At 34.8% G+C, this 14,461-nt stretch overlaps 1 protein-coding gene across 1 annotated transcript in view; it reads left to right on the top strand.

Annotated features, from left to right (window-relative positions):
• Nucleotides 1-14,461, top strand: part of LOC144965177 (uncharacterized) — a 68,516-nt gene that overhangs the window by 42,311 nt on the left and 11,744 nt on the right. The window contains exon 2 of the mRNA XM_078900240.1: nt 6,616-6,706. Coding sequence (XP_078756366.1) covers nt 6,616-6,681 — 66 coding nt within the window. The 3' untranslated portion in view covers nt 6,682-6,706. The remainder of the gene's footprint in view (nt 1-6,615; nt 6,707-14,461) is intronic.

The following is a 14,461-nucleotide window of genomic DNA, read 5'->3' as shown; positions in this document are numbered from 1 at the left end:
TAATTCACTTTGAGCATGTTCAGTGGATATTGCTCTATAATATAAAAGTTGAAGATTTTTGTTCGTTTATTTTTGTTTTAAATCATCATTTTGCCTTTTAGATATAGCTTTTGTGCATTGCTTATTGATTCTATGAGTTTACTTAAAATTGCCACAACATCTACCAACCGGATAGAATGTACACAAACCTATGTGTTACCTATAACGTTTACAGTCTGATTCATAGAATTTAGTGAAAACTACTCATTCAAATGGCCGGCTAAAAAAAAAAATGACAAAGTACTGACTGACGTCAATTTCGTTCCGTCTATATAGACAATTCCATCAGATGAAACATAGATTTAGGTAATTTAGACAGCAACTGTCTGAGAGGCAGAGGTAACAGATAAGAAAATCTAACTCAAACAGGATTCGATCAGGTCAGTCGCATTGCGCGTTGTCTGCTCTATCTAATCGAGTCCTTTCTCGCCTACCAAAAAGGAGATCTAAAATGTAAAAATAAATGAACTTTATTAGATTAAGGAAAGGAGGAGGTAAGGGTGTTCAATTATTCCCCTGATGTTACAATATTAATTCTGCCCACACGATCTCTCTGGAATGTTAAATAGGAGTGAATATTGAAGTGAACTCATTTTAGATGACTTGAAATGGAAACCTTTCTTCACTGTGTCATTGGATCTATTGTGGGAGATCAAATTTTGACAGACTTGGTTATTATTGATCTTAGTACACTTACTTTCATTTAGTAATGACAGACGGGTATTGATTTTACAGGATTCTAGCAAAGTCGGTAAACAATTCAACTCGCAATGGAATGAAATTTAGTTTAAACCCCATTAATATCAAAATTAGTTATCTTGCCTCCTAATCCAACTATAGCGAAGCGGCCGAGTGTTTAAGGCATTGCATTGTGACCTTGAGGGTACCGGGTTTGAGCCCAGCTTCATGCACTTTCGGTTTTTTGTTTTATTCTTGAGCAAAATTATTACCCCCTAATTTGCTCACTCTGGACAACATGGGTGATTCATTATTACATCTGACATCTTGTTTTATGAATTATCTATATTGCTTCATGAAATACGGTACCTAATGATTCCATGGCTGAAGACGCAATTTCACTTTATCCAACTACCAGGGATATGACAGTACTGTAGCATATACCACATCGAAAATAATCCCGGATGGACTCCCGGATTCAGTGATTAACACAAACACGTTTGTTTTATGAATAATATGATCTAGAATCAATAATTTAACCCTCTCCTAATCAAGTATAGGAAAATCGTCAGATACATTACGATACAACCAACATTTTTCTTCTTCAAATTTTTTTTGTACATGAAATTTAAAGAAAATGAACAGTGTGTTGTAAAGCATGTTTTGCTAAAGAAATTATGTATGGCAACAACTGTACTGCTCTTGTGTTTGAGAGATAAAAAATATATTTTGTGTTAGTTGGGTGTGAAGTTTTGGGGGAAAACCTGAAAATGGCTGGTAAGGAGAGAATTAATGGGTTTTTAAAAATTTGTGATTGCACATTTTAAAAAAATGAATTTATGCTATAAATATGTCTGCTAACTTCTTCTTCTAATACTAACTAAATATTAACTAATAAGAGAATAATTTAAATGTTCAAATTTATATGGGATGTTTCAAACTATTTTGTAGAACTTCAAATGCCAATTCAAGCATGGTGTTCTATAACAACGAATAACACTATTTTATGCTAAATTAAATAAAAAATATTGATATCAATGATAATGCTGTTTTTTTCTCAAAATGTTAGAACACAAGTTTCAAAATGGCGACTAAGTTAGAATGCTCGCTATACACCGAGGACTTGAGTAAATGTGTGAGAATACTCCTACGTTCTTTACAAAGTAACTGAAAAAAATATATAAGTGTTACACAGAGACGGTGGGGAATATTTTCACAAAGAAACACCTACTGTGATTAAAGAAAATAAATGGACATTCCCCGGGAGAAATAGTGTTCTATTTGTACATTCTATTTCATGAAAAATGCTTATGTATTGTTTCTGTCTATTTATGAATTACAATTTCTTGTGGGGTTTTTTAATGTATATTTTGTTTTGCTAAAGTAATAATTTATGCAACATAGACCCCTGCACTGATATGCGAATTTAAGTTTTAATCGCCTCTCTAGTTAGAACTAAAACTGGTGTTTTCTTTTCCCGGCCACTTGAACCTCAGTTGGAGACAACTTTATTCTGGATGTGTGCTTGTGTGTGTGTGTGTGTGTGTGTGTGTGTGTGTGTGTGTGTGCATGTTTGTGTGTGTGTGGCTGTGTGTGTGTCTACGTGTTTTAGTGTTTGTGTGTGCGAGTTACTTGTTTCACACACACACACACACACACACACACACACACACACACACACACATGCTTAGCCTAATCCATAGTCTATAACTAGTATTATCCATGCGTATTTGAGATGGTGAAAATTGGAATCGTGGCCAAAGATAACACATTTAGCTGAAGTATATTTTTTTTGTTCTATTAAGTAAACATAATATCAAAAACATGATATCTTAAAATATGGAATAGCGAAATGTCGTATTTATGATCAATAAAATTGTTCAAGACACTTTGACATCTGGTACAGGTCTAGATCTACATAATGTTACAATTGAACAGTACAGGAAAACAGTACATTCACATATATAATATAAATGAATATATATATATATATACATATATGTGTGTGTGTGTGTGTGTGTGTGTGTGTGTATAAGTGTTGTAGGTACTTATAGAGTATAAGATTGCTCGGTAATATTTGGTTCGAGCTTATTAATATAATAAAAAAGGACACAGCTGAAATAATTGTGTCAGTACGTTTCTGCAAGTTATTCATAACTTCATCTCCAATAGAGACCCATTATTACCAGAACGGATTGTAATCATTCTCGCATTACCTCATTATCGCCATTTTTGAAGAACGGCACAGGTGGAATTTTAATTGCCTTCCAAGCATATTGCTCAATCACGTCAATCACACTTGATAGGTGTCAAATGTTAATCAACCCTTGCAAACGATACATCTCTGTGTATTCCGTATATTTGATTATACTGCCGTACAAAGACAAAACATGTTTTATAATATATAAACCGAAAAAAGCTTTCACTTTTTTAAAAAATTGAGCTTTTATATAGCGCAATATCCACTAAACGCACATGACCGACAGCAACACGTGAAATATAAAACGAGGCATGACGCCTGTTAGGAGATACAACATTTATTTTTCAACAGAGGCAAACGCTATTAACGGCCGGGTACTCATTTTACACCCAAGTACGGTGAGAAAATATGAGTAAAGAGCATTTCCCAAGGATTCAACTATGCGTATGCGCTGACGGGGACTCGAACCCAGGACTTTCTAATCCGAAAGCGAGTGCCATGTCACTAGACCGGATTTTATTTTAATTCATAAATGAGTAAAGTAACATGACCCCCGTATTTCACATAGATGTTCACCTGAATTTATTTTCAAGTGTCAAGCTTAATTCGGTTTTAGAAAAGTGTAGGATTATTTTGACATAGGTGACCAATAAAAATCTGACTCCAAATAAATGCAAATAAAATCTTAACTATTTGGCTTACAAATAACAAACTTCTCTGCGTTTTTTTTTTCACACCCATCTGGATAATTTGTAAAAATGTTCAACAAAATCCAAAAATGGGAACGTTGATTAAAAGACATACAGATGCCTCCTATTTCTTTGAAGACACGTTTTAATTCGATGCGTGAAATTTACTAGATATAATGTGTTGAGAAAAGTGAGTGGGAAAGTGCCTGAAGACAACAGAGAATACCAACTTAGCTGCGGCGATGGGGGCTCGAACCCGCGACCTTACTGGTATGACAACTCCGCCTTGTCGGGGAGATCGTGACCTATCTACCGTATGAGCTATTCACGGCCCACGGGGTCTAATTTCATGATTAATATAGTGTTTAGATACTTTAAAAGATACATTTTAGCAGGAACTTCTTACCACAAAAAAACTATGATTTACAATAAAACTCTTGCGATGTCGTTGGTCTATCTAGAAGGTCCGCAACTAATACTTTGTAAAGTGTAGACGTAACAAACAAATGTACATTGTTTGAAACCAGCAGCTCATTCGACTTAGAATTCCGAAACGTAAGATTAAGGTTCGGGTTAATGACAATCATCTCATCATTATAATATAAGAATCACAGGAGGCAATATTTTTACCGGCGGAGTGTACTTTAAAAAAAAGGCAAAAAATTTAATTTAAAGTTGAATTATGATCGAAATGTAAAATAAAAGCTTTTCGTTTTTAAAAACGATATCCCCCCCCCCCCCCAGCCACCCCCTGCCACTAAACATGCACAATGAAATTACTCAGTTTTGCTATATTTCGGCTATAAATTCAGTTTTTATCATCTAACTCACCCCGGCATAATACCGTTCCGTGGTGATGGGTCACAAATGATTGGTCCATGTATGGTTCACATATTCTGTCACGGATGTCAATACATAAACACCAACACCTGACACCTAGAAAACGCGCCGACATCCACTTAATCGCAAATATGCACACGTCGGAAATCACACATAAAACATTAAGCATTTTCTGTTATCAACAACAAAAAAGACAGAAGAATAGTATAACGAACAAAATCAATAGAAATTCCTATTTATTTAATCGAAAATATTAGAACATATTTGACAAATTTAAGTGTTATATCATAATTCTTCTTTTTATTGAAAAACTCAACTTTAGAAACTCCACTCACAGGAATTGTATATCCATTAACCGAAAACATTGGGAGGAAAACTAGAGCAAGGGTGGCAATCCCATGAAGTGGAGAGAACGGTTCATTTAGCAACATAAATGACAAAGAAAGTTGCAATAGACCGTTGAGCTTTCTGGTGAAAGCCACTTAAGGCATTTTTAAATGTTCTATTCTTTGCAGTATCAAGTTTTATTGAAATTCTCATTTACTTGTCTCCATAGAGCGTGCCATTCCGTTCACCGTCATTAAATCATTTCCGGAGGTTGTGTCAGGCTCCAGAAAACAATCATTTTCATATAATGTCAGACAAAAGATAATAAATTACAAGACCATCTACGCTGAATGGTAGACTGAGTATGGACAAATGGATCTGAAAAAAGAAACCCAAATGGTCAATTATGAGCATTCATCTCATCACTGTATTAGATCGTATTGGAAATTATGATGCCAAAAATTGAAGTCAGTATTTAGTCCATATTGAGAAAAAATAGTAGCATTTGAGGACAGGCATTTTTAGGTCTTAATACTTCAAAAACAATTCATTTTCAAATTCTTCTCATTTTAACTGTCAACTCGATATGATACAAGATTGACTCGATTGCTGACATTTTTACTACCATACACTAATTTTAACCTCTAACCAGTTAATTGTCATATTCTAGAAAGACTCGTATTTTTTTTTAATTGGCCATAAAACTTGCTCTTGTTATATCGATCGATGTAAGTAACCTCATCTTGTCAAAAACTCTTAAACCTGGGGCTTCGCGAGATTTATTTAAATCGATCAATATTTGAAGGACGTGTACTCTGGCCAATATTTTGAAAAATGTGTTTTTCTAGAGTACGGCAGTTAACTGATTAATCAGATAACATTTAATTCCGACATCAATCGATTATTTTATAACGCTTTAATTTTTAAAATATTCTTAAACCGGAGACTTGTGTGCAGAAAAGTTGAGAATTTGGGATTCACTTTTATGGTTTGGTATAGAGTGTAAAAGTGATGCGGCTAAAATTGTTTTAATTATTTTTAATGCAGAGAGGAAAGATGTGTGACACAGAGTGACGTACGAAAGAAATGGCGAGAAAAAGGCTGTGTATAAAGTAGATTAAAGCGATATTATGAAAATAGAGAAAATTAGAATGTAAGAGAGAGAGAGAGAGGATTTGAGTCGAAGAAGAAAGAAAGAAAGAGAGAATATGTGTGTGTGTGTGTGTGTGTGTGTGTGTGTGTGAGAGAGAGGGAGGGAGAGAGAGAGAGAGAGAGAGAGGGAGAGAGAGAGAGATAGAGAGAGAGAGAGGTGGGGGAGGGGTTGAGAGGAACTGTGAGGGAGTGGAAAATTGTGAAAAACCCATCGAAAGCAATTTGTAAGATAAATAATCCTTTCCCTACTTCTGTAATTTCACCTATATACATCTGCCCGTCTTTGTACAAAATCCAAACCACGTGACTTATTTAAAATCAAACACTCAGGTTCCCTTCTCTTTGTTTGATGCTGGTAGTCCCAACAAAACTATTTTATTTCTTTTCTCTAATAGGGAAGTCGTCCTGCCATCTGATTCTAACCAAACGGGAGGCCATTTTATTACACTAGAATTACAAAAACTATGGAAATAACACAAGAAAAGTGAAAAAACCCACAAAAAACTTCGTTGGTTTTACCAGATTCACCTGTCTGATAATTCTATCATCCGTCGAACTTTCCAGCCCCTAATTAAATGATGCTGAAATCAGACCCGGGCACTATTTTGTAGTGAACAAAAAGCACTATCATTATTTTCATTATTTTTATTCTTTCATTTATTTCTTTTCTTGTTTTTTTTTTCTCCCTAGGTTAATGCCGTTCGTAAGGAGCAGTGCGGAAGCCAGGAGACAGCCCAAGATCTCTTCTTGAATTGAAAACAAGTCTTTTATTCTGGAGTAGGTAGGTGTTGGTGGTGGACACTTGATCCACATAGAACAGAGATAGCCAATTAGAATGGAGGGTGGTGATGGAGTGGAACGGGGTGGGCTTGGTTGAAGAAAGGGGGGGGGGGGGGGGGGGATTTGGGGGAAAATTGGAGAAAGTAGGTGGATGGGTCGAGTTTATGATAATATTTATTTGCTGACCACAATCTCAAACCACGTGACTTTTGGTCTTTTATAAGTCGGTAAGAAATATAAGAACATTTATTCAGCGCATTTTCGCATTTTAATCATTCTCGGTGCGCTTTACAGCTCTTCTTTTATTCCCTAACCAGTTTCGAAGACACATACAATTGTCACTGTATACTATACATCTCTGTTGAGTTGATCGAAATCTTTGTATCGCTTTACCCGTTTTATAACTGACTGTGTTTAACATTGTTTGAGAGGACATTCGTGAAAACCTTGAATGGTAAAACTATTTTCAAGGTTCAAAACATTCTAGCACAATGATCTGTACAGAATTTGATTCACGAAGAGTGAACAATAAAAAGAAAAATGTTCAATTATTTGTGTACAAATCTGGAACTCGTTGCTTTACAAACATTTCCCCATAAATTATATTTGTCAGACTTTTGGTATTATGTTTATCTATATATTCATTGGTTCCCCTCCCCCACTCCCTTGTTTTATTATTGTTGTTGTTGTGGTTGATGTTAATTGGAGGAAGTGTATAAATCTCCTCGATAAAAACTTGAACAATTTTTAATTGCTAGAAATAAACTGAGAAATACAAAGAAATAACAACAGTGCAAAAAATATTAGAAAAAAGGAGAACATCAAGTTTCCAATAACATTAATTTCCAGTTGGGTAGAGTGAAATCATTAATACTAGGATCTGTAAAGCCGGTAACTAAATAAAATAAAATTCCCTTTATTCATCCCATAAGGGAAATTTTTCTCTAGGGTCTATTCCAAAGGATAACGGAATAACCAATGCGTTAGTCGCAATGCAGTGCCGCTAGGGCAAGGTGACTTGCTCAAGGCCACACAGCGCAGCGGCGGGTGATCGAACTCGGTACCTTCCGACTACGGAGCAAAGACCGTGCCCCTGAGCCAAGCTGCCCCCAAAGGGTGCAGAAATAATTATGAAAGTGCAAAGGAAAAAAGTGTTGCAGTCCTTATATAAGTGTGGCCTTTTAAATTTGAATGAAATTAAACTAAAAGATAGATATTTTTATCTTTATTGACTTTTAACAATTAGACATCTCCTAAATAAAAATTTAAAACATAAATTGTAAGCTTTCATTCAATCTACGAAGACAGAAACTGCGGCCGTTTCGGGATTTCCTTCATCCACGTTTCATTCATCTTGTTTTGTTGATAAAGGGGAAACCCGAAACGTCAACATCATCTGTCTTCGTTGATGAAATCGAAGCATCAATTTACTTTTCTAATGTTATTTATTTGTATAAACTGTGTTTCAAATTGACAATATTGTAATAGATAATTCAGATCTATCAGTATTTATATCATCCATCACCAGTCAAAAGCTTTAGAGTTGTCGATGAATCACATGTCAATGTTCATACGTGCCTCCTTGCATTCATCTATCAGTATTCTTAGATTGAATATTATTTGGTCTAGGATCCAAATGTTTGGTCTGAAACTGGCGTGTGTCTCGCTTTTTCATCTTTTTTTTTTTTCAAATCTTTTCAAGATTGTTTTCATTGGGAATTTGCTGGTGTGGCTTATTATAAAATGTATTACCACCTAAGCTCGACATAATGGCGAGGTCAACAAAATACAGAAACCTGAAATGAAATTTTAAAATAATGAACTTATTACGAAACTAGAATATACAATTTTGCATTGTATCCCGTATCTCAATCTTATTATGAACTGAAGTCTGATATTTACTGTACTTAAATCATTCCCAGAAGATATTGTTTTAAAGGCATTGCTATAAAAAAGACACTATTTTACGAATGTTAATTAAGAAAAGTGAGTGGAGCAGACGCTTATGTTGATAATACAGAAAATGAAGTGAGTAGAAAAGTGCCAGAAGACAAGAAAGAATACAAATTTTTCGATGATCGGGCTGTAACCCATGACCTCACTGATACAACAACCCGCCATTTCTCCATGTGATATAATATACTATTATTGTGTTAAACGGTTGGCGAGAGGTCATATAATAGATTGGAAGTATGGGAATGAATGATTGACTTGATAAATCTCACTCTATAACTGATATTTTCCATTTAATTTGTATTGCACTTCAGACATTTAGTTTACTTTTCAGTTTCGCCTTAACGTTAAAATAGATCAAGGTCACAAGTTGTTTATTTTTTTCCTTTTTGTTTAAATAAAAACAAAGATACTAGGAGAGTAGATCGTACTTCAAAGATGTTCTCTAAATGTGTGTCTGTGTGTGTGTGTGAGAGAGAGAGAGAGAGAGAGAGAGAGAGAGAGAGAGAGAGAGAGAGAGAGAGATAGTAGGCTGTAGAGATGTAAGGGGATTAAAAACATTATTATTCTATCCAAATATTGTAAGACGTGACTTCTTTGTAATTTTATAACAAATCTAATTTTTATCTTATTTTTTTTCTATCACATTATCATATGTTCTGGATAGCCGAAACTATTCAGGGAAGGTCACTCTACGCTCAACAATCTTAGTTATTTTGTATCTACGTTCTGAAATATCGATCATAAGTAAGGCAGAAATTGGCTTACCCTCAAACGTAACCCTTAGGGTCAAGGCAATAATTAGATTTTTATAGTATGATGACAACGTCGTTATTAGAGAAGACAAACAAACCAAGAGCTCTCCTACCCTTCCCCGTTATCCCGCCCCCATCTATCTTCTCTCTCTCTTTATCTATCTATCTATATCTCTCTCTCTCTCTCTCTCTCTCTCTCTCTCTATATATATATATATATATATATATATATATATATATATAATATCATCATCATCTGTATGCATCAATGTATCAATATGGCTATCTATCTATCTATTTATTTATCCATCTGACTATCAATTTATCAATCGTCTTATATTATACTTATCTAAAATAAATAAATACTTGGAAATATGTATATGTATGTATGTATATATATATATATATATATATATATATATATATATATTATATATATATATTATATATATATATATATATATATATATATAATATATCAATTCATCTTTCTCTCTCTCTCTCTCTCTCTCTCACACACACACACACACACACACACACACACACACTCATACAGACACACACACAAATACACACTCTCTCTCTCTCTCCTTCTACCACCGGTTCTCAAATTATATCTATCCATCTATCTATCTATCTATCTATCTATCTATCTATCTATCTATCTATCTATCTATCTATCTATCTATTTATCTATCCATCTATATATATATATATAATATATATATATATATATATATATATATATATATATATATCTGTTTATCCATCGATCTATCTATCTATACAAAAATTCTCCTCATCTTCTACCGACAAAGAATGATGTCTTTTTACTCACTTAATAAGGGCTGAATCCACTGGATTCTATATTTAGTGGGGTCTACTGTCGTCTATTTGGTGTGTTATTGGATGATACAAATTAGATTAAGGGATGCTGAAGCTAATCAAGAACAGAAAAATGCGGTGGTTATGGTTAACATTTTATTATCTTTACACTGCTGTAACTGTGCGACTATACGGCCTAGTGGCAGGACTCTCGCCTTTGGACTGGATGGTCCACAAGAGTTGGCGACCTGCTTTGGACAAGGCATTGCTGAGTCCTTGGAAATGCCCTTTGCTTAAATTCTCTCACGGTACTCAGGTATAAAAGAGCACCTGGTCATTAACATATTTGTTTGAAATAAATGTAATTTCGACTAAACAGTAGTAATGACCCCTCCTTCATGTTAGGTGTTGCTGTTGGCTGGAATCCCTTGTAAAGCGCTTTGAGCATGTTAAGTGGATATTTCGCTTATTAAATGCATTGTAATTAGGTTGTATATAGTGCCTGAAAACAATTTTTTATCTCTGTTGACACATTAACTCATACACAGAACAGCACTCAATAATACACAGACAAAGACACATGCACACTCATCCCTGCTCACATAGAAAAACACGCGAAATCAAACTACATGCATTTTAAATTCCTTTAAAATGTCCTTTAATTCCTAACACACCAATGCGTGCATTGGCATTAAAGAATAACCATGTAGTTGTGAATGAAAAAAAAATCTATTTTGCGGGACGAAAGTGTAATTTCTTAATCATTTGAATTCAATTCATTTTCTTTTATTTATCAGTTTGGCGAGACGATTTAACAAAGTTAACTATCTACCTATAAAAAACAATTATAATTAAGTCATGGAAATTTAAACGAATTTCCAAGCAATCATTTTAAACGTTCCGAAATAATAACAAAATGTCACACATATAGTCATTTCCAGACATGAAAATAACGTTCTACATCCATTTATATTAAATTTGTACTAAAATTAGCTAAAAAATGGCGAAAACAAACTTAGACGTTTGCGAAAGGAAACCATTACTTTTGGATCCAAAAGCCATATATATATATATATATATATATATATATATATATATATATATATATATATATATATATATATATAAATATATATATATATATAGACATATATATGTATATATATATATATATATATATATATATATATATATATATATATATATATATATTATAAACCAAAAATCATGAAATAATAGTGCTCAACTTTTTGATAAAAGGAGTTATTAATAAACATTTCAAATATAATTATGATTATTTAACTTCTAGAATATTGTTTCAAGCGTTAGATCTCATCAGCAAGTATATATATATATATATATATATATATATATATATATATATATATATATATATATATATAAATGATTCAGGGATAGAATTTAACTAACAAAACATAAAAAATCACCATTTATTTCATCGTACCTAATATTCAATTCTTAAGCATTAGAACTTCTAAAGTATTTTCGAACATTCACTGTCCATCTTCTCTCATTAACAATTCTTTATCTTTTACTTTTGTCTTATTAATGGTGTGGCCTCTTATACATTATAAGCCATTCAGATAATGCAGCATTTCACACTGAGATATCCCAAATTCGGTGGCTAATGATTTGGGATTGCCATGTTTATGTCTGCTGCCACTAACACTGTAATGAAGGAAGTCGTCACATTATCATCCTCTTGATGAACCTTAATGACATGTTACATTTTGTTCTGGGCATTGCGCTTATTTAGTCCTCGACTGACAATGATAGGGGTGTGTCTTTTTTACGAAATCCGCCGAAACCCGCCGAAACCTCCCCCCTGGCGCCCACCTCCTATAGTGTCAGGTTCATTCTCCTCTGGTACCAAACTTTCATATCCAGCTTCAACTTTCAATGGTATCCATCCCCCTTTAGTCGCAGGTTTATTTCCTACTGATATCCTTTTTACATATTCCCAGGTTAACTCCCCACTGGTGTGCAATTCCCTGAGTCCCAGGTTCACTCTCCACTGGCGCCCACCTTCTATAGTGTCAGGTTCATTCTCCTCTGGTACCCAACTCTTATAGTTCGGCTCGGATACCCACAGTTATCCATCTCCCACAGTCCAAGGTTAACTCCCAATTGATGTGCACTTCCCTGAGTCCCAGGTTCACTCCACACTGGCGCTCATCTCCTATAGTGTCAGGTTCATTCTCCTCTGGTACAACTCCCATATCCGGCTTCAACGTTCAATGGTATCCATCTCCCTTTAGTCCCAGGTTTACTTCCCACTGATATCCTTTTTCACAGTCCCAGGTTCACTCCCCACTGGTGTACACCGCCCTGATTCCCAGGATCAACCCCCACTGTTGCCAAACTCCCATAACTTTGCCGGATATTGTCGGGTTTCGGCGGGTTTCGGCGGGTTTCGTAATAAAGCACTAATTCTTTTTTTTCGAAACCCGCCGAAACCGGCCAATAGCCTTAGTCTCAGGTTCACTCCCGACTGGTGTACACTTCCCTGAGTCTCGGGTTCACTCCCCACAGTTGTCTACTTCCCATAACTTTGCTGGATATTGTCGGGTTTCGCGGGGTTTCGGCGGGTTTCGGCGGGTTTCTTAAAAAAGCACTAGTTCTTTTTTACGAAACCCGCCGAAACCCAGTCCCAGGTTCACTCCCCAATGGTGTACACTTCCCTGAGTTCCAGGATCACTCCCCACTGCCACCTACTTCCCATAACTTTGTCGGGTTTCGTCGGGTTTCGGCTGGTTTCGGCGAGTTTCGTAAAAAAGACACACCGCAATGATAGGGGCCTGAGACTTGTAACTTATAACTATGACAGTTCGGAGTGTCCACCGCGGCTACAGATTTCAGATTCAGTCTTTTGAAACCAAACAGTCAACTTAAACGTGAGCGTTTATACAGAGCACTAAATGTGCTTAAAGATTAATACATACAAAGGAACTGCATTCTACTAGGCCGTATTATCATTATTTCTTTTCTGTTTAGACAACACTTAAACTGGCCGGGTAATCATTTTATACATGTGTTTTTAAGACAATGTGAGTAAAGAGTCTTTTCGAAGTACTCATCTGTCGCGCCCAATCGCAAAATTCGACACATAGGTCGTAACCCAAAGCACCATACCATGAGCCCGCCAATATTGCTGATGTTTTCGTTTCCACATGACGTGCACCTTAAACAAAAACGCTTTGTAACTTTTTCACTAGACAGTCAAATCGCGATTTCTGCAAAACTTGGAATGTTTTCGATTCGAAAAATGGTGTGCTGTAATTATGATTTAAGGGATAATTTTTAAAGCTCACATTGTTTGTAGTTTATATATAAATAAACACTTAGGTCCTAACCTCAATGTATTAAGAGCGTTGAAAAGTTAAACCTTTAGGTAAAAATAAAATATCAAAAGAGACATTTGCGTGGCACGTGTCGTCGTGACTATGTCGCTAGTTATAAAAAATGCAAAATAAAATTACGTTAGCTTGAATGACTCATAACTAGCTGTGCACGGAAACCAAGCGATGGCCAACATTAATATATTATGCATGACAGCTGATCCGGTCTATCATTGTCCAAAATTATTATCAACACATCTCAAAATAATATAAACACAACCTAAAACACCCCGCGTATATATATATATATATATATATATATATATATATATATATATATATATATATATATATATATATATATATTTATGAGTGTTGGTGGGTACTTGTAGGTACGAAAGTGCTCGATAATGGTGGTTAGAGCTAATATATAATGTAAATTTTCACTTACATTTTTTTGGCCGAGACGACTCGTTTCTCGAGAAACGAGTCGTCTCGGCCAAAAAAATGTGAGTGAAAATTTACATTATATATATATATATATATATATATATATATATATATATATATATAGAGAGAGAGAGAGAGAGAGAGAGAGAGAGAGAGAGAGAGAGAGAGAGAGAGAGAGAGAGCAGAAGGATTTGCTAATTTCTTTTTGCAGCCAAAACACATCGAATACCACATTTATCAAGCAACGTAGCATAATTTGGAATTCAACGTAAGGGTTGCGTCAATTATTCTAACTGTAAAAATGAATTACTGTTCTCATTTTTAAAGCCCTTTCTAAATATAAAAGAACGATAACGTTTTCATCATGGAGGGATCAAAAAATTGCTATATTTTCATGCATAAACGCATATACGA

Source organism: Berghia stephanieae, chromosome 2 (assembly GCF_034508935.2).
Source record: "Berghia stephanieae isolate SIO BIC M18660-M18661 chromosome 2, UCSD_Bste_1.3, whole genome shotgun sequence".
NCBI lineage: Eukaryota > Metazoa > Mollusca > Gastropoda > Nudibranchia > Aeolidiidae > Berghia > Berghia stephanieae.
The sequence above is the reverse complement of the archived record's forward strand: the minus strand, read 5'-3'. Positions and strand labels throughout refer to the sequence as shown.